This window comes from Apus apus, chromosome Z (genome assembly GCF_020740795.1).
Source record: "Apus apus isolate bApuApu2 chromosome Z, bApuApu2.pri.cur, whole genome shotgun sequence".
NCBI lineage: Eukaryota > Metazoa > Chordata > Aves > Apodiformes > Apodidae > Apus > Apus apus.
In genome coordinates, this window is record NC_067312.1 from 35,971,532 (window position 1) to 35,994,981 (window position 23,450).

The 23,450-nt window shown below is 43.7% G+C and overlaps 1 protein-coding gene across 1 annotated transcript in view; it reads left to right on the forward strand.

Moving 5' to 3' along the window:
- The window catches only part of ADAMTSL1 (ADAMTS like 1), a 327,073-nt gene extending 307,352 nt beyond the window's left edge, over window positions 1–19,721 (forward strand). Inside the window, exons 25-30 of the mRNA XM_051643555.1 lie at window positions 440–640; window positions 1,679–1,859; window positions 5,207–5,414; window positions 16,157–16,266; window positions 17,669–17,889; window positions 19,485–19,721. Of these exons, the coding sequence (XP_051499515.1) occupies window positions 440–640; window positions 1,679–1,859; window positions 5,207–5,414; window positions 16,157–16,266; window positions 17,669–17,889; window positions 19,485–19,591 (1,028 nt within the window). The 3' untranslated portion in view covers window positions 19,592–19,721. The remainder of the gene's footprint in view (window positions 1–439; window positions 641–1,678; window positions 1,860–5,206; window positions 5,415–16,156; window positions 16,267–17,668; window positions 17,890–19,484) is intronic.
- Window positions 19,722–23,450: the final 3,729 nt, after the last annotated feature.

The window sequence follows — 23,450 nt, forward strand, 5'->3', positions numbered from 1 at the left end:
TGTAACAAAAAATTCTGATTTTTAGTATAAAAAACAAGATAGGAAAGTGCCTCTGTGCTCTAAATAGGAAGTTTGAAAACCAAGTTCTTTTTGCAATTTTTGTTCAAGTGTGCTCCTTGAGATTATGCTATGCGTGTAACAGCCTTGTCCAGCTTTCCTCGGTACCAAAATAAGGATGATCCAAAATAATGGGAGCCTTAGAAGGCTTGACATAAATATTTCCAAACTGATCTGAGTTTTTTGTATGACTGATTAACTGGCTTTAGGATAATTTTTTTCCAGCTGCTGACAAGGTATTCATTACTACAGCATTTCTATTTCTCATCATGAGAAAATGGTATGAAATTGACTTTTCCCACCAATGTTAATTGCTCCAAAGCATGTGATTTTGCAGCAAGCTCCATACTCAATAGGTTTCTTTCATGTCCCTGTTTTTTAGGTTGTGCTGTGGATGGCCATCCAACCCCGAACGTCACCTGGCTTTACTCTGGCGAGCCTCTCAGTCTGCGGCATCACCTCCTGGCAGCAGGCAGGATTCTTCAGATACTCAATGTCAGTGATGCTCCTGATGGTGAATTCAGCTGCCTTGCTCAGAATGAGGCTGGCTCCCTCACACAAAAAACGTTCCTGGCTAAACAAGGTAACTTTCCAGTTTCAATCCTGCTGCCATTTGAAGCTCTTGCTTCAGACATCCCTGAACTCCCTTTCTCACCCTGGATTTCTCCTCTATGAAGCCAGGACTGTCCTGTGCAGCAGAAAATAGTTGTTCTGAAGTTTAACTGCCATGGATATAGATTTGCAGGACTACCAGGTACCTTGCAGCGTTTTAGGTTTTACTTTACCAAAATCACACCTGACATTCATGGACTGCTGAGCATAAAGCACACCTTACTGATGCAAGCTACGTTTATGCTTGTTGAGTCTGAAAATATTTTTTTTTTTCAGAAGTTCAAGACAAAGATGTAACTTGAACCATTAAAACCAGAAGCCTCTCGTTTAATCTGCTAAAGTTGTTTTTCAGTCTTTTCTTGCTTGAAAATTCTTCATTTGTAGAAATGCTGAAACTGGTATATGTACCCTAGAAATAAGCTGACTGTGATAGAGCCACAGAACAGAGCCAAGCGGATTGGCTGGAAGAGAATGTGCAGATTTGACTGCTCCAGTTTTCAGGGTGGGAGTGGAGAATAATTTAACTTTTCCTTAAATTTTGCCATAACATTTTAAGTGTGTTTGCAACTCCCCTATTCATCTTCAGGATGAACGATCTGCATGATGTACCCAATATGAAACACACTGTTGTAAGATCATAGTATCAAAGATACTACTGGTAACTGCAGTTAACAAGATCTTCACTAAATCATAACCCTTTATGTCCTGAATCACTGGCACCTGGCTTCACTTAAGTGCTCTACTGTGACATTCACTTTCCACGTCTGTCGCTTCTAAGCACCAAAAAATCTGGTTTGTTACACCAAAGACAGCCAGTGGTTTACATCAGCTGGAATCCTGTTTTCTTTGTTCAACACCTGGTGCCTTGTAATCACAGGTAGCTGCTCTTCACATGAGATACAAAGTCCAAATATGTCATCCTCAAGAACATCTCTGACTCCTTCTTTTCTAAGGGTCTCCTGCTGGCATTTTTTGAGTGTTAACATGCCTTTTCCACACTTTTTGGCAGAATACCAATGGTCAGTGGACAAGCTGATGGCTTGTTCAGCTTCTTGTGGCCACAAAGGAGTGCAACTGCCCCAACTGAGGTGCTTACTGGATGGGGCTGAAGTCAACATATCCCACTGTAAAGAGAAGCCCAAGCCAACCCTGCAGCCCATCGCATGCAACAGGAGAGACTGCCCTTCACGGTTCGTCTGTCTCATGTCAAAATGTCATTTTTTGTTTTAAGCAGTACTTTAATAGTTTCTTGCACTGAACATCGTATCATTGCAACCTTTCTGGTGCCTGTCTGGTGAAAAGTAATGGCTAAAATGGAATTTATTAGTGCTTAACCTAGGCAGATGGGAATTTGTAGAAAACATGGACAATACCTGGTAAAAAGAGTTTACTCCTTCAGTAATTAGGTTAGAAAATAATAGAAAGGCTATTGTCTAGTCTTTATTAGAAAAATTTACAGCTTGAGTTGTCTTGGGTGATTCCAGCCTCACCCTGTGTTGGATATAAATATGATACCTGTTCTGAGCTCTACCTGTGGGAGTTTCATCATCCAACAACTATAGGGTTACATCTTTTTTGTTCTACATGACTTCCAACTGATTTATCCTAAACAACGTAACAGACAAGAAGGTAGGTTTAGCGGCTGCTTTGGGGTTTTATTCTGAGTTTCTGTGTTGCAGCTAAAAGCAATTCCCTTAGCAGAGTAAAAATGTCTTTTGTAAAATAAGCAGATCCTATCAGATGTAGTGGGCACAAAGGGGGGTCAGACTGAGTTCTGCCTCGTTTTGGAGATGGCTAGCTTGTGATTTCCTTGGAATTGTAACTCTGCCTGTGTAATCCCCTATTTTTCAGTCACTGTTGAACACAATTGAGCCAGAACAGTTTGAAAAACTTCTGCCTCCACTTAGGTCTTCCTCTGCTGCTTCCAGCCCACATGAAATCCCTGCCTTCTTTGACACCCTTTGGTGCAAAGAATACATTCTGATTGCCTATCCATACAGTCAGTGCAGCACTATACTCCTTACATGTTAAAAATGTTGTACTTTTGCAATTCAGTGGTTTCTTAGCCGAGATGAGTAAACGTGCTTTTCCATATTTTTCTGGGGTTTTACTCCTTGCTCTCGCTTGCTTCCATGGACATAGTGTTTCAGTATGCAAGCACTTAAAAACAGGATCTCAAGAGAAATATAGTACAGCTTCTCCCATTAAAAAGTTATCTGGGACTTGTGTTAAAAAAAGAGAGTCTAAACTGAGACATGTAAAGGTGCTAAGCAACCTGATGAGAAGAAAGTGGCCAGATTTGCCAAATTTGCCGCTCTTGTTGACTCAAGGGCAAATGTCAAGGTTATGTTTAATTAGCTTTTAAAATATATTCCTACCCCTCTTTGTAGGCAAAGGTTTTCTGAGTTGCCAGCTGAGTCCTAAGAAGGAAACTGAGATTTGAGGAAATATAAAAGTTATTAACAACATTTTACCTTGGTGATAGCAGTAAATACTGTGGGAATGGTTTATGGTTTTTTATGCCTTCCCTGAACTATAACACAATCCACAATCCTTCTTCAGCTCCTGAAAAATGTAAACTAGGCTAAAAGTTGATTGAAATGCAGAGCAGAGTGTTACAAGTGGTGCATAAACTTCAGATTCAACATCACCAAACTGCATGAAAAAGAGTAACAGTGATTTTGTTCTCCATGTTGGGAAAGTGTTTGTTTATATACTAGTTTCTGTGTCCATAGGAGTTAAGCACCCATAAAAGACTAAGGAATAGCAATGGATGCATCTCCATGGAACTAGAGAGTGTTTCTTACCTATTTTGTAAAGTGATCATAAACACTGCTGGTGAAGGACATGATAGGCACTGTTTTCCTCCCAGTAACACACAAACCCTGCTGAGTATCCTAAAACTTAATGAAGAAAACTGCTCACTTTGACCACAAAACTTTTCAGGAAACAGGTAATAAGTCTCATCCTTCCTGCTCCAACCATCCTCCCTCCCAAACTTGACTGTAGGAATATATCATTTAAAGATCCTTAAAGAGACAAAGTGTATTATCCTTCTTGGTAAGAGTTTGGACCTGGACTATTATTTTCTGTCATTGACAGACTTTTTACTAGTTAGAGTGAATTTTTAAATCCCAGCTCATAGAGGTTCAACAGCCTCAGCTTCAGCTGTTGAATGCATGGCCTAAGCTCAAGAGGTAAAAAGAAAGGTGTTTTTTGTCCCTGGGAACACTATCCACCATCCCCATCCCTGAGCAATCTTTAGGCTCTTTTGGATTATCCCAGCTGTCAGGGCCGTAACAGAACAGGCCAGCACCAGTAGGATACAGCAAAACTTCTGGCTACTCTGCTGGTAGGAAGTTCAAAATGGCCTGTGAGCTACTCCAACATCTTTACAGAGATAATTTTCACTGCTAAGGGGTGTAAATGGGCTAGTGTGACTAGCCTGTGACTGTAGCCTGTGACTAAGTCCTCCATGGCGGAGTGATATAAGCCCAGATATGTCCAACAGCTGTGCCTGGGCTAGAAATATTTACTAAGTCTTTAAAAATGGATTTAAGGTCTACAGAAATTAATTCTGGTCCTGAAGAGGCTTTAGAAAGATAATTCAGTGAAAAAATGATCTTTTTTTCTCAGCTTTCATCCTCTGGGCAGATTTCAGGACTGCTATGGGAACTGGGGGAAGACTGGCTAGAGAGCAATCCAAAGGAGAAGGACTTGGGGGAGGTAGTAGATGAGAAACTCAACATGAGTCACCAGTGTGTGGTGGAGCCCAGAGAGCCAAACACATCCTGGGCTGCATCAGAAGTGTGACCAGCAGGGCCAGGGAGGTGATTCTGCCCCTCTACTCTGCTCTGGTGAGACCCCATATGGAGTACTGTGTGCTCTGGAGCCCTCAGCACAGGAAATACATGGAGCTGTTGGAGGGGTCCAGTGAAGGGCCATGAAGATGATCAAAGGGCTGAAAACACCTCTGCTATCAAGACAGACTGAGGGATTTGGGGCTGTTCAGCCTAGAGAAGAGAAGTGTCTGGGGAGAGCCTTCCAGTACTTGAAGGGGGCCTACAGGAAAGCTAGGGAAAGGCTTTTCATCAGAGAAGTCAGTGATAGGGCAAGGGGTAATCATTTAAAACTGAAAGAAGGTAGATATAAGCTAGACACTGGGAAGAAATTCTTCACCATGAGGGCGGTAAAAAGTACTGGAATAGGTTGCCTAGAGAGGTTGTGAAAGCCCCCTCCCTGGTGGTGTTTAAGGCCAGGTTGGATGAGGCTTTGTACAGCCTGGTCTAGTGGGAGGTGTCCCTATTCATGGCAGGGGGGTTAGAACTTGGTGATTTTTAAGGTCCCTTCCAACCTTAACCTTTCTATAATTCTATGACTCTAAGGGAAGTTGAGGCACTCAGCACCTTCCAGTATCATACCCTAGATGAACCAAGCCATTGTTGCCTTTCTTTGGTCCAATTGACCTGTTGACAGCAGTGATCCTGCAGATGGTGACACATATCTGCTCCCTGACCTGTTTGCCTTTCTCTCACAGGTGGATGGTAACATCATGGTCTCCTTGCACGCAGAGCTGTGGTGGAGGCATCCAGATGCGGCGAGTGACATGTCAGCGCCTGACAGCAAAAGGCAACTCCATCCCAATGTCAAACGAGGCTTGTGCCCAGGTGTCCAAGCACCCTGTGGACACACAGGCCTGTAACAGGCAGCCCTGTGTTGAGTGGGTGGCCTCCTCCTGGGGCCAGGTAAGGAACAAGCCAGCAGTTCAATGGCTGCCTCATAATGCAGGCTAGAAAACAGTGACAGAAATTAGAGGAGGGATTTTTCACCCTATTATCCTTAGGTTATGGTCTGCAGGCTTTTGAAGAGGCAACTACTGTGCTCAGCTCTTTTAACTCCATATCAGATGCACTGAATGATTTTATTTCTGTAGCATCCTTAGAATGTTGTTTTCTAGCAGGACTTCTACTATAGATCCTTGTATCGTCTCCAGTGAAAAGGTCTGCAGGTCCACTTTATAGTAATGAGTAACACATCTGGGAAATAGCCTTCTCCAAGTCTTAATTCCTGTTGCCAAGCAATAAGTGTATATCAGTTTTGACTGGCAAGAGGAGTCAGGACTGATGATTCTGAAAGGCTTGGGGCAGAGGATGTTCATAGAATCATAGAATCATAGAATCCTAGGGGTTGGAAGGGACCTCGAAAGATCATCTAGTCCAACCCCCCTGCCAGAGCAGGGTCACCTAGAGTACATCACACAGGAAGGCGTCCAGGCGGGTTTTGAATGTCTCCAGCGAAGGAGACTCCACAACCTCTCTGGGCAGCCTGTTCCAGTGCTCTGTCACTCTTACAGTAAAAAATTTTTCCTGATATTCATCTTAAACCTCCTATGCTCCAACTTGTATCCATTACTCCTTGTCCTATCACTGGTCATCACCGAAAAAAGCTTAACTCCATCGTCTTGACACTCACCCTTTACATATTTGTAAACATTGATGAGGTCCCCCCTCAGTCTCCTTTTCTCCAAACTAAAGAGACCCAGCTCCCTCAGCCTTTCCTCATAAGGGAGATGTTCCACTCCCTTAATCATCCTTGTGGCTCTGTGCTGGACTCTTTCAAGCAGTTCCCTGTCCTTCTTGAACTGAGGGGCCCAGAACTGGACACAATACTCCAGATGCGGCCTCACCAATGCAGAATAGAGGGGGAGGAGAACCTCTCTTGACCTACTAACCACACCCTTTCTAATACACCCCAGGATGCCATTGGCCTTCTTAGCCACAAGGGCACACTGCTGACTCATGGTCACCCTCCTGTCTACCATGACCCCCAGGTCCCTTTCACCTACACTGCTCTCCAGCAGGTCAGCCCCCAACCTATACTGGTGCATGGCGTTTTTCTTCCCCAAATGCAAAACTCTACACTTGCTCTTGTTAAACTTCATCAGGTTTTTCCCCGCCCAAGTCTCCCGCCTGTCTAAGTCTCTCTGAATGGCAGCACAGCCTTCTGGTGTGTCAGCCACTCCTCCCAGCTTGATGTCATCAGCAAACTTGCTGAGGGTACATTCTGTGCCCTCATCCAGGTCGTTGATGAAGATATTGAACAACACCGGTCCCAGTACCGACCCCTGAGGGACTCCACTAGTCACAGGCCTCCAACTAGATTCTGCCCCATTGACTACAACTCTCTGACTTCTTCCTTTCAACCAGTTCTTGATCCACCTCACTGCCTGATCATCAAACCCATACTTGATCAACTTATCTACAAGGATGCTGTGGGAGACGGTGTCAAATGCTTTACTGAAATCAAGATAGACCACATCTACCGCTCTACCATCATCTATCCACCTAGTAATTTCCTCATAGAAGGCTATGAGGTTAGTCAAACATGACTTACCCTTGGTAAAACCATGTTGACTGCTCTTGATGACCCCCATCTCCTTGATATGTCTACAGATAGTGCCAAGGACAAGTTGTTCCATTACCTTTCCAGGGATGGAGGTGAGGCTGACCGGTCTATAGTTACCCGGGTCCTCCTTCTTGCCCTTCTTGTAGACTGGAGTGACGTTTGCTATCCTCCAGTCCTCAGGCACCTCTCCAGTTACCCATGACTTACCGAAGATGATGGAGAGTGGACTAGCAATGACCTCCGCCAGCTCCCTCAGCACCCTTGGATGCATTTCATCCGGACCCATCGATTTATGGATGTCCAGATTACGCAACTGATCCCTAACCCAATCCTCATCTACTATGTCCTCACCTATCTTGACTACTTCTGGGGTTATATGAATCTGGGGCTCATGGGAAAAGCCTGCAGGAGTAAAGACAGAGGCAAAGAAGGCATTCAGCACCTCTGCCTTCTTCATATCCTCTGTCACCAGGGCACCCGCCTCATTCAGCAGCGGGCCTATATTGCCTCTGGTATTAGCTTTGTTGGCTATGTATTTGAAAAAGCCCTTTCTACTATCCTTAACCCGACTTGCAAGGTTAAGTTCCAAGGAGGCCTTAGCTTTCCTAGTTGCCTCCCTACATTCCCTGACAACATTCCTATATTCCTCCCAAGTGACCAGTCCCTCCTTCCATGATCTATAGATTTTCCTCTTCCACTTGAGTTTCCCCAGCAGTTCCTTTTTTAACCACGCTGGTCTCCTAGCTCCCTTACTAGATTTTCTACCCATTGGGACACACTGATGCTGTGCTTGCAAGAAGTGGTCCTTGAATATTGTCCAGCTATCTTGAGCCCCTTTACCTTCTAGCACTCTGTTCCATGGGACTTCCCTTAACAATTGGTTGAGGAGGTCGAAGTTTGCTCTGTAGAAGTCCAGGGTTCTGGTCCTGCTGGAAATTCTGTTCCTCCCACACAGGATCCTGAACTCCACCATCTCATGGTCACTGCAGCCAAGGTTGCCATTGACCACCACTGCTTCAATAAGGCCCTCCTTGTTGGTGAGCACAAGATCCAGCAGCGCTCCTCTTCTAGTCGGCTTATCCACCATTTGCATTAAGAAGTTGTCATCAATGCATTGGAGGAACCTCCTAGACTGTGAAAGGCTGGCTGTGTAAGTCTTCCAGCAGATATCGGGATAGTTAAAATCTCCCATGAGGACCAAGGACTGTAGTTGTGAGGCTGCTTTCAGCTGCCTGTAGAAAGCCTCATCAGCTTCCTCATCTTGATCAGGAGGTCTGTAGTAGACCCCCACAACTGTGTCACCCATACTACCCTGTCCTTTAATTCTTACCCACAGAATTTCAACTTGCCCCTCATCAGCCCCTGTACAAAACTCAATACATTCTAGTTGCTCTCTCACATAAAGAGCAACTCCACCACCTCGCTTCACCGACCGATCTTTCCTAAAAAGCACATAGCCATCCATGGCCACATTCCAGTCGTGTGAGCTGTCCCACCATGTCTCTGTTATTGCTACCAGATCATAACCCCTAGACCGCACACAGACCTCTAACTCTTCCTGTTTATTCCCCATGCTGCCTGCATTGGTGTACAGGCATTTCAGGAAGCAAGTAGAGCACATCGGTGGGACTAAATCCTCCTTAGCCCATCCTCCTACAGGCCCTGGTATGTTCCTCTTGGGCTTGTCCCCAACAGACACAGTTTTCTCCCCTTCCCCCTTCACATCTAGTTTAAAGCTCTCTCAATGAGCCCTGCTAAGTCCTGCCCCAAAAGCCTTTTCCCCCTCTGGGACAGGTGCATCCCACCTGCCACCATCAGGCCAGGTGTCTCATAAAGCAGCCCATGATCAAAAAAACCAAAGCCCTGCCTTTGGCACCAGTCTCTTAGCCATTCGTTCATCATTAAACTCTTCCTGCTTCTCTCTCCACCCATTCTTGCAGGAGGTATGGAGGCAAACACGACTTGTGCTCCAGACCCCCTAACTAGCCGTCCCAGGGCCCTGAAGTCTTTCTTCATTGCCCTTACATTTCTTGTAGTAATTTCGTCACTGCCAACCTGAAAAATCAGCAGTGGGTAGTAATCAGATGGATTTACCATACTAGAGAGTTTCCTTTTAACATCTCTAATGCGAGCCCCAGGGAGGCAGCAGACCTCCCTGTGGGATGGGTCAGGTCTACAGATGGGCCCTTCTGTTCCCCTCAGAAGGGAGTCACCCACCACAATTACCCTCCTTTCCTTCTTAGTTGAAGAAGTCCTAAGTCGTGGAGCTGAGCGACAAGTCATAGGCGGTTCACTAGACAAATCTGTCACTCCAGCTTCATTTTCCTTTCCCTGAAGTTCCAAGACCTCTTACCTATTCTTCAAGGGCAATTCGGAGGATGGACGGAGTTGGGAGGGTTTTTTCTTGCCTCTCCGAGGACGGACCTCCCTCCATTCCTCCATGTTCCTAAAGTTCTCTCCTTCTGTCTGAGAACAGGAGGGGAGGGGATCCATCACTTGTTCTAGCATCTCTTCCTCCTGCCCTTGCCTCAGGGTTTGACTCCACCAATCTATTTCGTTCTCACATTCTCTGATAATTCTCAGTCTTTCAACCTCCTCTGTCAGTCTAACCACCTGCCTGAGGAGATCATCGATTTGCTCGCACCGCACACACGCGGTGCCACTGGCTCCCTCTGGCACCAGTGCCAGGCTCAGGCACTCGCTGCAGCCAGAGACCTGCACGGCTGCGTGCCTGCTCAGAACCTCCGTCTGAGTTCCCATATCCTTCTTCAATACAGTTTTAGGGCGTGTTGCCACCATGCTAGAGAAATTTACTGGTGTTCTCTGCTTCCTGCCTCCACTCGCGCCGCTCTCCCCCTGCCCTCGCGCTCCCTGCCCTCGCACCACTTCACTCCCTGCTCCTGCCGCTGCCGCTGCCGCTCTGCGCTCTCACCGCTGCCGCGTGCTCTGAGGGAGCTGCCGAGATGGCCGCTTTTAAACCTTGCCGCGGTTCTCAGCCACACCCCTGCCACGTCAGCCTTCCTGCTCCTCTCAGGATTCCCGCTCAGACTCGGGTCTCCTCGCTCTGCTCCGGCTTCGCCGTCTCCGGGAAGCCCGGTCTCTTCTCTAATCCTCAGTAATTAAAGGAGCAGCTCTCTCCGCTGCCGCTCTGCGCTCTCACCGCTGCCGCGTGCTCTGAGGGAGCTGCCGATAACTGTTTAACCACAGAGAACATCAAGAAGTGGGACTGTTCTTCTATTTGCTTCACAACAAAAAGCAGAATGGAGGGCTAAAAGCATTTTCAAAGTACTTCATGCTGTTTTGCAGATCTTCAAATTCTCTCTTTGCAGCTTCATACAATGATAAGATGTTTAAAGGCTTCACTCCATCAATAACAAATGTTTCAAGTATTTAGAGTTTAATTGCTTTGTTGTGGGAATCCACAGAAGAGTTTTCTTTGTCTGTGAGCTGTGATATTTCATGGAAAGACACTTGTCATTGTGTAGTCAGTTTTAATCTCGGACCAGTCATTACTTCTTGCTTTCCTCCCTTTTCTCTCCACTCCAGACTGAATGAGCCATATGTGAAGGCTGATGAGAACACTACAGCCCAAACATAAGGGTAGAAACTCAAAGACTTTAGCCCAAAGATCCCCCAGGCGGCCATACACGTGAAGGTATAACATTCCAGGGTGACTGACAGACAGGTTTAAATCTACATAAACCAATTTTGCTAGAATTAACTGGAACATCACTTTTGGTGAAATAAACAAGTTCAATGGGAAAAAGAAAAGACATTATGACCAATTAAACCAGTCATAAGTCTACCTGAAATTATTAGTAAGGTAAAGGTGTAGAACAGAGGCTTCTTACTGTGCAAGAAGAGACTAAGAAAATAATAGCCATCAGTCTTGACATATAGTGAGCTACCAATATATATTTTGCCTCCTTTTCTAGCTAGCATGTGTAAGACAGTTTGGAAACAATGCCAAATCCTATCTCATCATATTAAAGGTTAGAGTAATAGGATAGTTTGTTATTAATAACAACATGCATTCTGTATTTTCTTGGGGTAATATGCAGAGTACGTTGCACTGCATCAGGTCTTTTTACAATATTGGCAGTAAAAGCTATCTTCAGCTAATAGAACTTGTTATTGTTCACTAATTGAAAACAACTTCATTTACCTCTTGCCTATGTATTTTGGAAATTTCTCTCATAAAAGTGATTGAGTGATTGTAGTACATTTAGGAGTAAAGCTTGGAATTATCTTTTTATATAGAATCATTAAGGCTGGAAAAAACCTTCAAGATTGTCGAGTCCAACCATAATTCGACTACCACAACCACTAAACTATATCCTGAAGTGCCACATGTAAACACTCCTTGAACCCCTCCAGGGATGGAGACTCCACCACAACTTTGGGCAGCCCATTCCAATGCCTTGCCACTCTTTCAGTAAAGACATTTTTCCTAACATGCAACCTAAACCTCCCCTGACACAACTTAAACCCATTTCCTCTTGTCCTATCATGATTTACCTGGGAGGAGACCAACACTGGCCTCTCTACAGCCTCCCTTCAGGTAGCTGTAGAGAATAGTAAGATCTCCCCTGAGACTTCTCTTCTTCAGACAACCCCAGTTGCTTCAGCTGCTCCTTGTACATGTCCTCCAAATCCCTCACCAGCCTCATTGCTCTTCTCTGGACACACTCCAAGACCTCAATGTCTTTTTTATACTGTGGTGCCCAGAACTGAACACAGTACTCAAGCTGTGGTCTCACCAGAGCCAAGTACAGGGGCGTGATCACTTCCCTACTCCTGCTGGATACACTGTTTCTCCTACAGGCCAGGATGTCGTTTGCCTTCTTGGCCAGCTGGGCACACTGCTGGCTCATGCTCAGACAGCCATACACTAGTACTCCCAGATCCTTTTCCACCAGGCTGCTTTCCAGCCACTCTTCCCCAAGTCTGTAGCATTGTTTGGGATTATTGTGGCCAAAGTGCAGGACCCAGCCCTTCGTCTTGTTAAACCTCATCCTGTTGACCTCAGCCCAGTGATCTAACCTGCCCAGATCTCTCTGCAGTGCCTTCCTACCCTCGAGCAGATCAACAGTTCCACTCAATTCAGTGTCATCTGCAAACTTGCTGAGGGTGCACTTGATCCCCTTATCCAAATAATTCATAAAAATATTAAACAGAACTAGCCCCAGTACCAAGCCCTGGGGAACACTGCTTGTGACTGGCGTGCAGCTGGATTTAACTCAGTTTATCACAACACTTTGGGCCCAGCCACCCAGCTAGTTTTTAATCCACCAAAGAGTCCACCTATCAATTCCATGGGCAGCAAATTTCTCAAGGAGAATGCTGTCAAAGGCCATACTAAAGTCCAAGTAGACAATGTCCACAGCCTTTCCCTCATCCACTAGATGGGTGACCTGGTCGTAGGAGATCAAGTTGGTCAAGCAGGATTTGTCTTTCATTAATCCATGCTGGCTGAGCCTGATCTCACCATTATCCTACACTTGCCATGTGAGAACACCCAAAATGAACTGTTCCATAATCTTCCCTGGTACCAAAGTCAGGCTGACAGACCTGTAGTTCCCCAGATCCTCCTTTTGGCCCTCTCTGTAGATGAGTGTCACATAGAAAAGCCTCCAATCATCTGGCACCTCCCCTGTTAACCATGACTGCTGATAGATGATGGAGAGCAGCTTGGTAAGCTCCTCTGCCAGCTCCCTCAGCACTCTTGAGTGAATCCTATCCAGCCATGTAGACTTGAGAGTGTCCAGGTGGCATAACAGGTAATTAACTGCTTCATTTTAGATTATTGGGAGTTGCTGTTGCACTCCATCACTATCAGGAGGTTCAATACCCAGAGGATAATGGGTCTGACTATTAAAGAGTAAGGCAAAGAAGGTATTCAGTACCTCAGCCTTCTCCTCATCCTTTATAGCAATGTTCACCCCTGCCTCCAATAAAAGGTGGACATTCCCCTTGAATATCTTTTCATTGTGATGTATTTGTAAAAACCTGTTTTGTTAGCCCTCGTAGCAGTGGTCAGGTTGAGTTCTAGCTGTGCTTTTGCCTTTCTGATGTTCTCTCTGCATGACCTAGTTAGATCCCTGTACTCTTCTGGAGTTGTCTGCTCCTTTTTCCAAAGGTGGTAGACTCTCCTTTTTTTCCTGAGCCCTTGCAAGAGCTCCCAGTTCAGCCATACTGGTCGTCTTCCCCAACAGCTTGTTTTATGACACATGGGGACAGTCTGCCCCTGCACCTCTAAGTCTTTTTTTCTTGAAGAACATCCAGCCTTCCTGGGCTTCTTTGCCCTTCACAACTGTCTCCCCAGGGGCACTCCTAACTAGTGTCCTGAACAGTCTGACATTTGCCCTCCAGAAGTCCATGGTAGCATTTTTACTGACACCCCTCCTTAAGTAAGAATTGAGAATTCTCTCATTTCATGGTCACTAAGCCCAAGACAGCCTCCAACCACCACCTCACTCACCAGTCCTTCCCCATTTGTAAACCGTAGGTCTAGCGAGGCACCTCCCCTGCCCCTAGGAAGGCACCTAGCAAGGCACAGCTTATTTACAAGCTGTGTCAGGAAGTTTTCTTTCACACACTCCAGGAACCTCTCTGCTGTGTTGTATTTCCAGCATACATCTGGTAAATTGAAGTCCCCCATGAGAGCAAGGGCTGCCAATGAGAAGACTTCTGCCAACAACCTGAAGAATGCCTCATCAATATCCTCATCCTGGTTGGATGGTCTGTAACCTCCTCCCAACAGGATGTCTGCCTTATTGGCCTTGCCCCTAATCCTTACTCATAAGCATTCAACCTTACCATCACATTTGTCAAGTTCTGTGCAATTAAAGTACTCCCTAACATGCAGTGCCAATTCACCACCTCTCCTCCCCTGCCTATCTCTTCTGAAGAGCTTACAGCCACTCACTGCGGTACTCCAGTCATGACAACCATCCCACCACGTTTCTGTGACAGCAGCTATGTCATAGCTGTCTTGCTGCACAATGGCCTCCAGCTCCTCCTGTTTATTGCACATGCTGTGTTCATTGGTGTAGATGCACTTCAGCTGGGCTAATGATCCTTCCACCATTCTGGGGAGAGAAGTCCTAATTGCTGTCTGACCATTCTCAGCCACTGCCATGATGACTGACCTGTTAGTGAGCCCTGTGTTTTTGTTGCCACATGTATCACCATCACCCACCTCAAGAGAGAGGTCAGACTGGAGGCAACCCCTTAGGCTCATCTCTAGTGAGCCTGGTTTTGTTCCTTTCCCCGTTCAAACATAGTTTAAAGCCCTTTCAACGAGCTCCACCAATTCGTGCACAAGGATCCTTTTCCCCCTTTGAGACAGATGTACTCTGTCTGCCACCAGCAGACCCAGTGCCGTATAGACTTCCCTGTGATCAAAGAATCAGAAATTCTGATGGTGGCACCAGCCTCTGAGCCACACACCTATCCATTGTATTTTTCTCCCAATGAAAGAAGCAAATTTCACCGCCTGTGGAATTCCAGGAAAGGACTGGATTATCCTTGAAAGAAGCCAATTACTTCATCCTTATTTTGTAGATCATTATGGGCTATATTGTTCCCCATGATCTCACACTCAGCTGAGACAAAGAGGTCAGAATTAATTTGTTAGACCTAACCTCTGTGCATTATAATATTTTTTTTTCTTCCTAGCTCAAAATATAAAAATCAAGTCCCACATAATTCTATTCAGCTCAGTACCTACTCTTCTCTTCTCTTACTAAAGTGAGGAACATATCACTGGCTGAGTGGATCAGTGACCTTCTTGGTAGTAACATGGAGCATGAGGTTCCTGTCACCCAAGTGTAGCAACCAACTTTTCCAGTTCACAGGGAAAATAAACTACCTACTGTACTCCCACCTCTAGAATGAATTCCTTTCCTTCATTTAATGTTACTGATATTTTGGTGTTCACTATGTAATCCCATGGTGGTTTAAAGCTAGTGACTCAGGCTTGCTGGTGATGGGTACTGCTAGCCCCTGCAGACATGGCAGAAGTGCTCCACATAGTCCAATGAACAACATTTCTTCCCACCTTGCTCAACAAGGGGGTTGACTGGGAGCAACTGGAAACCTGGCAGTCACTGCTTCTCTCTACCTGTCATCAGGGAGGGAAGAAATAGCAGGAGGGCAGCATTATGTGAGCAGTGGATGGCAAAGTGAAATATGTCTCCTATTGATGCAGGAATTCAGGAAGCGGAGGGACTGGTCAGCAGTACTCTCATGGCAAGAATTCCTTCTTCACACTAAGGTCTTTTTCTTCAACGCCCAGTCTGTTCTTGAGTACCATTTCCAGATATTTATAAAAACAAACTGTTTCTTAAGTATCATTTTAAAAGAGCACAAACATTTGCTTCATACCTATAGCTAATTATTATTTAATTGAAGGAGAGGATTAGAAGAGTTTAACAGGTTGGATGAGGCTTTGAATAACCCCAACTAGTGGAAGGTGTCCCTGCCTATGCAGGAGGGTTGGACCTAGATGATCTTTTAAGATCTCTTCCAACCCAAACCTTCTATGATTCTACCAAAAAATAACCATTGAATGGGTTAGAATAACTTCAAGATTGGAGCAAGCTTGCAGATCTATTGTGTTCTTCACTGCTTTTTAATTATTTAATGGAGTGGAATATGTTCCTGGTTCAATGCATTCTTGCTCATTAACTGTTTGCCCATAAATTACAGTAGTACAAATTGCAAAATGCATAATAAAAGAAATATATTAAGATTTTCTGTATGGATCATTCGTTCTTGGTTAATGACATGAGAGCATTTTGCGTTAACAGATGTATTTAAGCTTGAACCATTGAAGAGGAGATGTAATGTATCTATAGAGCAAATATAGAAGAAATGCAGTTTTCATGCTGCTGGAGGAGAGGGAAGTGTGGCAGAAGATTACTATGGGCCCAGCCTTAAAATTCTGCAGCACTGCATGAAGTGCTCAAAATCTCAGCTGTCAGTGCACAGCAGCAATGCACTTTATTTCAGCAGCAGTCTTTTAAAAGGGGAACATGTCCTGCCTTTTACCTCACTCAAGTGATTTTTGTGTTCATAGTGTAATGGGCCTTGCATTGGACCACGACTGGCTGTACAGCACAGACAGATATTTTGCCAGACCAGAGATGGGACTTCTGTGTCATCAGATCGATGCAGTGCCTTACCAAGGTAGGACAGGAATCCCTTATGTCCAAAACCATTACCCTTTGCAGAGATATCAAACTGATAGTGGCTTAAGTGACAACTTGTTGGTTTCTCCTATGTAACAAAGAAGTCATCATGTTGCAGCCTGTACAGTTACATGATGCAAATCTCACCAGGCTTAAACCGCGGCTTCACTATTTGTTTCTATGAGCCTCAGATTTAATAATAATAATAATAATTAATGATAATAATAATAATAATAATAATAATAATAATAATAATAATAATAATAATAATAATAATAATAGTTGGCCAACTGGAAAGTCTTCTAGACATGCCAAATTCTGACTCAAAAGCTGTGCTATCTCTTCTTAATCAGCCAGCCTCCTTCTCCTTTATTTAAACACAAGTTCTAACTGGGGGGGAAAAAAAGACTCCACAGCTTTTGTTTTCCTGCAGATAAACTCTGTCAACACTCTAAGGACATATTTAATTTATATGTGACTTCTGTATGTAAATCATTCCTTATCATGTCTGAAAAATAATATGTGAGTGGCTCCCACTCACATATTTTCATTATCTGTGTGACAAACGGGTGGGAAATAAGTGTGCCTATGGCTCTCCTGTGAGACTGCAGTGAAGGCAAAAGGAGGATTTGTGAGAATCAGTTTTCTTCCCACAGCTGTAAAGCCATAAAAAGTTACAAAGCACTGCTAGTCTTACCAGTCACCACTTCCCTCATTGTATCTTTTCAGTGGACCTCTGGTTTGGCACTTCATGGAGAAGACATTTTGGCCAAATTCTCAAACAGTGCAAATTGTCATTTAGCTCCATTAGCACTGTACCAGTGTGTGCCCACTGAGGGTCTGGTCTTTGAGTGCAGACACAAAGGACCTTTCAGTGCAGAGTTACCCCCTCTTGCACCTTCTGAAGACCGGATCCATCCAGTGTTCTGAGTGCATTATGTTTGGGATATGCAAGGCTTGCTGTCTGTCCTGAACAGACAAGAGTGAAAAAAACAAGAAAGCCTTTTTCTCACCAAGTAAACTCTTTTGTTTATCTGTTAGTTCTTTTTTTGTCTTCATTTTGGCCTAGCTATGGCTAGGCTGAGCTCCATGTTCTTCAATACAGAAGTGCAGCTGGCATTACAGACATCAACTTGGCCCTCTGTTTGTTCTTTCAGTGTCGTTACCAGCTCAGAGTTTGTTATGGCCTTTTCTTTCCCATGGGAATCTTTCTACTTCTGTACGGAGGCAGTGAAACTGAGAGACAGAGAGAAACTGAATAACAGAGGGAAAAAAGGCAGGCACACTGAGTTAGAGTGTCATACTGTCATACTGTCCATGGAGCTTGCATGAAAATGGTGTGGCTTGCTCCTTAGGCAGCATGGCAACAGATCACCCCTCTCTCCTATCTCTCCCTCCAGGCCTTTAAGCACCCAGAACTGCTGGACCGATGTCTGCAGCGTGCACTGGAGAGTCAGCCTGTGGACCATCTGCACAGCTACGTGTGGAAACTACGGCTTCCAGTCCCGGCATGTGGATTGTGTGCACGTCCGCACCAACAAGCCCGTGCTGGAGCATCACTGCTCCTGGAGGCCACGGCCAGCCAACTGGCAGCGCTGCAACATCACCCCCTGTGAAAACAGTACGTTGCTGGGGTCAGGGGATACTGGGGTGTGGGGCGAGGAGAGAAAGCACAGCAGTTTGTCAGAAATGCAGCTCTGGACCTCGCAGCTGGGCATCCTGGGGAACCTCCAATCTGAATATGTGCCAAATGTAGCATCCAAAACTCAGCACCCCAGGAAGTATGGTTCCCGTTGGGGTTTGTTGGTAATTACATTAGCTGGGATGGCGTCCCCTTGCTAATAGTATGTGAAACAGCTGATGCAGTCTTTAATTTCCATTAATGGTACAGATAGGAAGAAAAATGTGAATCACAGACTGCTGGCTACGATTAAAATACAATAAGTCTAAATTCAGTGGGTAGGTTGATGATAGGAATTCCTGAAGTGGGGGATACTTGCTTTCAGGTTACAAGCAACTAATTGGGCCTGCCAATGGACTAGGGAAGTTTCAAATACTTAAAAAAAAAAACAAACCAAACAAAAAAAAACCATATTGTATTCCTCTTTGGAAATTATGCCCCACTATGGCAATGTCTGCTTGGGAAACATCAGGCTGCAAAAGTTTAAATCACTGTCTTTTCTTTTGCCTCAGCTCTCATTTGACATGCTGATTTTGATGGGCAGATCCCATCCACTAGCACACAAGAGGGTTGCTGTGCAATCACTGCAGAAGCAGCAATGCTCGCCTGTCCATGCTTGCCTACAGCTGTGCCAACTCTGACACTCTCTCTTGGTAGATGCAAAGCAGACTTCATAGGTCCAAACCCATGAGCCATGTTTGGACTGCCCTAGTGGAAGTGAAAGGGTTGAGGGAGCTTGCAGATACCAAACAAGACTTTTTTCATCCCTCCAGGCTCTTCCTGCCATATAGAAATGTCCCATGTCTAGACAACAATGGAGTTATTTGGCACAGATATTACTGGAGAGGGCAGTGCTACTTCTCTGTGAGGATTCCCTTTCCAGCCTTAGGGTGGGAAGTAGGAGCCTCTCAGGCCACAACACATCCAAGATCTTGCAGGAATACTGGACAGTTTTCCTTCTGGAGCCCAAAAGCAGGAGGCTGTGTGCTGTTAAAACTGTCCAAAAGATACCAGAACTTAAGTACTAGGGAAGTTCTGAAGGTGTCTTGTTATTTTTCACCCCAGGCTGTTCTGCAGCACACATGTGAAAATCAGAACACAGAACCGCATTGCTGAATTGGCTCTCTCACGCAGTCTCTCTCCAACACAAAAGGTTGGCCAAAGTGCCTTCAAGCCATTCGGTTGAAATAACTTCCTAATTTTATTTACTACTTCATCTTTGATTTAACAACTGTTATGAAACTCTTGGAGCCTGCCTAAAATTCTGCAAGATGACAATCTGACAGTGGTGGAGCACCCTCAGAAGTCTCCTCCCCAGGCTCTGAAAGCAAATTCTGCCCCACCACATTTTTTCATTGAGCCTTTGGCTGCCTGAAGTTCCCACTCACACTCTGGATCAAGTGAAGCTCATGCTTGTAGTGAGATCACCCAACCAAAATTGTCCTGGTCTCCTTCTAAGGCACCGCATGAAATGTTCTCAGGTTAGAAATTCTTTTTTCATTGCTTCATCACCATTTTTGTTTCTCCTTTGGCAGTGGAGTGCAGAGACACCACAAGGTACTGTGAGAAAGTGAAGCAGCTCAAACTGTGCCAGCTCACCCAGTTCAAGTCACGCTGCTGTGGGACTTGTGGAAAAGCTTGAGGGCAAAAGCAGTGAAAATGGAGGAACAAGGGGATCACAGCCTGTGCTTCAATGAGGCAAGGACTTTTACAGACAATAGATATGGAGTGGAATTCTTTTTTTCATTTTATTTATTTATTTCCCTTTTTTTTTTTTTTTTTTTAAGAAAACCTTTTACCAAATGATTGTTGTAAAGGGACTTGTCAAGTTTTCCCTTCTATGAATGTGGGAGACAGAACACGGCGAAACATGGTCATGAGGGTAAACTGCAAAGAGTCAGGGAGACCCATACCACCAGCAATGGGCCTGAGAGAAGTACAGCTGCCCAATAATCCATGTACATGCCTGGGGACACACCAACAGACAGATGAGGAAGTGGATCTGAGATAAAGCCTGTCATTATATTGGACCACCACAATATGAAACAAATAATAATACATTCAGCTATGCAGTATACCAGTACTTCATCTATCTTAAACTACTTTGAGAATATAAGCATATGATTTTGCTTTATAAACCTATTTGTTACATCTATTACTAGTTTCCTTTTTTTTCTTTCTAAACTCTTCTCTCCTTCTCACACCAGGCCCTACATTTTTTTCAGTGTGAGATCTTTGTGATCGTTGAGGCCCTGGTGCCAGGGGAAGTTGAACAATTATATGTAAAGTGAGTGAGTCTAAAGCAAACCTGAAAGTGTTACCAGGTTGTGCTTGTGAACGAGAACAGGGGATAAGAGGGTTGCTCTTAGCACAGAGATGAGGTGATGATGTCAATTATTACCCAGAAGAAGGAGAAAAAGCAAGATCTGCTATTGACAGACTGTAGTATGAAAATGCAAATGCTGTCCTGTAGAGAGCACAGGGAGGAAAAATAGTAGTTGTCTGTGGTAACAGGAGCTACCTCACAAACTCCATTCTATTCAGAAAAAAAGTGAGTAACAGTCTGCAGAGTTCAGGTGCTTTCAGACCTAGAGTTTTGGAAAGGAACTTGAGGAAGTGGGCTTCAGATCCTGGTAATGTGAACTTTCTCCTGACAATCAAGCTTTTTGGAGAAGTAGTAGAAAAGATCTGTGTTCTCATTTCTTGAGGTTATTCTTATTAAGTAGAAACAGAATGGATTCAGCCTCAGCCCCAGCTGGCTAAAGCAAATAATTTTTAACAAATTTGCTCATCTCAGCTTGTCTCCCACAACAAAACAGGTGCTATAAAGCAGGGCATTTTTAAGCCCATGAATAATGCTCTGAAGATATGATCTAAAAAGTGAGAATCAAACACTACATCCACAGCATGATTTTGTATGCTGTCTGTGAGTCTTTTTCCTTGGCCAGCTGCAGTGGTTATTCAGCCAGCAAAGACTTTTGTCCTTTCAGTTCCTGGACACTCACTGCTTTGCTCAGAATAGGGCCCCAAAATTAAAGAAAATGTGCAAAGTAGAGGATCTGAGCATTGTGAATTTTTAAACGAGAGCTGTCTAGATCTGAGGTTTTGGTTCAAGATCATTGTCTAAATTAAAGGCTTGGCTGTGCCTTTCTTGTCACCCCCAGTGGGGCTCATGCCTTGTGGTTTGTTAATTAAATGTTTATCAAGGAGTGCTGTATTACAGCTACTGCGACACAGATTTTTTCAGCAAAACTGTGAGTTCACTTTTAAGGTCAGTGATAGGTTCATGACATTAAACTGTCTCAAGTTGGATTATTTCAAAACACGTGGCAGTGAATGCTCTTACTACAAATGGGTCTTCAAAAAATAGTGTTTGCTGATCATCAGTGTAACTTTTTACTAAAAAAAAATATGTCTCTGTGTGTAAATGTATATCTTTTATGTATATTTATTAGGATTTCTTGTACAAAAAGTGCAATATTAATAATTGTACATTACTTTGTCCAGATAAAATTCTTTTGGGGTTTTTATAAATCTCCCCAGAATTTTGTTCCTCTAAAATCAACAGTAATAGTGTATTTCTCTTAATTTTAATAGCATTAGCATTAACTGGTGACCTGCTTCACTGTGCACAAAGTGCTTTATAGACTATGACATAAGGGAGGGATGATGTTCTTAACTTGTGAAATTATAGTTATGCACGGAATGAAGGACAATTCCTTAACAACAACAATAATTATGATGATGATGGTGTGGTGGATATTCGTAGTGCAGTAGTTAACAAAAAGCAGTAAAGGGAAGTATTTTATTTGTTTAATAGCAAAACATACTCAGATGATCACATGTTAAATAGCCGCTGTTAAATAGATCTGGAGAGGCCACTGTGTTGTCTCTGCACAGTGTGGATTTAATTTCACATGACTGTCCTCTGAATTGTGGCTTGGCAGAATCTCAGTTAAGATAAGGATTGCTGCATATTTTATGAAAGGATGTTTTTTTCTCTACAAAGAAGACAACACAAACTTGTATTTATACAACTTTTTGTACAAGTAATGCAGGTTATTTATTTATCTACTGCTGTCTGACATGTTATTTACCAATCTTAAAAACAAAAGCCAAACAAATTAGCAAAGATGTTGGAGTAGTCTGTCCTTATTCTGTATTATGATAACAGCACACAGCTGTTACACAAAGCACACATTATCTACCTGCCTTGGGGAAAGAGGATGTATTCACTTGTTTTTAAGTCTCCAGCCATTAAGATTCTGCACCGTGTCTTTGTGATCTGTTTAAATTAATCATTTCCCTATTCTTTTTTTTTTTTTTCCTGCTGTCTTGCCTCTATCACTCTTGCAAGCATAAAGCCACCAGTGCTGGTCGTAGAGTCCTAGAAATCAGTAAAAGTATACTCCCTTTTTTTCTTTTTAAGCAGCAATGCTTAAAGATATCTTGTGACTTTCCTCAGCAAACTATGGCATGAAGAAGCCCCTGTTACTTCAGTCCTTCCTTTTAGGACACTACTGATTTCAGTAATGGAGCTTACAACTCCTTGAAGCATCAAGTATATATGTAAAATGAATCTTGCTAATGATCAGAATTACAGAGGGGAGGGGAAAGAAGAAACAAAATTAATAAAGCAGAAGAGTTTTCTCTTAAGAAAGACAAAATCAGCTTTTGAAAACAAAGCTGGTTCTGCTCTTGCACTTTTCCAACAGATGATACAATGTCTCTTCTAAGAGGGAACAGTGATTTTGCTCTGATTTACTGACAATTTTGCTAGCAGTTTGCTTTTTAGACACCTACACAGCAAGTAAATATTACTGGAAAAATAATACATAAACATGCACAGAGATGCAAGCCAAACACCACACCTAAAGACTTCTAAGCAACAGTACTGAAGACAATGGTAATTTGGTCATTCTTTTTGAGTAAAACAAATATAGAGGCTGGTGTTGACTTAAAAAGAGCAGCAGGCCAGCTTTGGTTCTCAAGAGAATAGTTATTCTCTTTTTATGTGTATGGCTATAGTTACCAGTCAAGTCAAAACACCTTCAAAACATTAAAAACAAGCTTCCTGTTTTGTCCTCCCAACTCATTTTCCTCAAAGAAAAAGAAAAAAAAATCTGCAACAAGAGTAAAAATGCCATGCTGAAAGGTTTCCCACAGGGGACCTGGTCCTGCCCCGTTATGTGGCAAGATAAGCACAGCTAAACTGCTCCATGAGTGCAGCATGTCTGTACACACACTCTTAAAACCATAGAAGCCATAGGCAGAGTTTTCCAGAGTAACCTTTATCTGGACATTTTTTTCCTATCTGGCCACAGTCATACAGACTGCAATTGAAGCTGTATTTCATTTTAAGTTACGAACCTTTTTGCAAGTTACTCTATGAAATAAAAAAGCTAATTATTATCTTACTAGCTCTTTGGTGTCCAAACAGTTATTCATAAACATATTTTATTATTCTATATCAGCATAAGCAGACACCTCTCTCTGTAGAA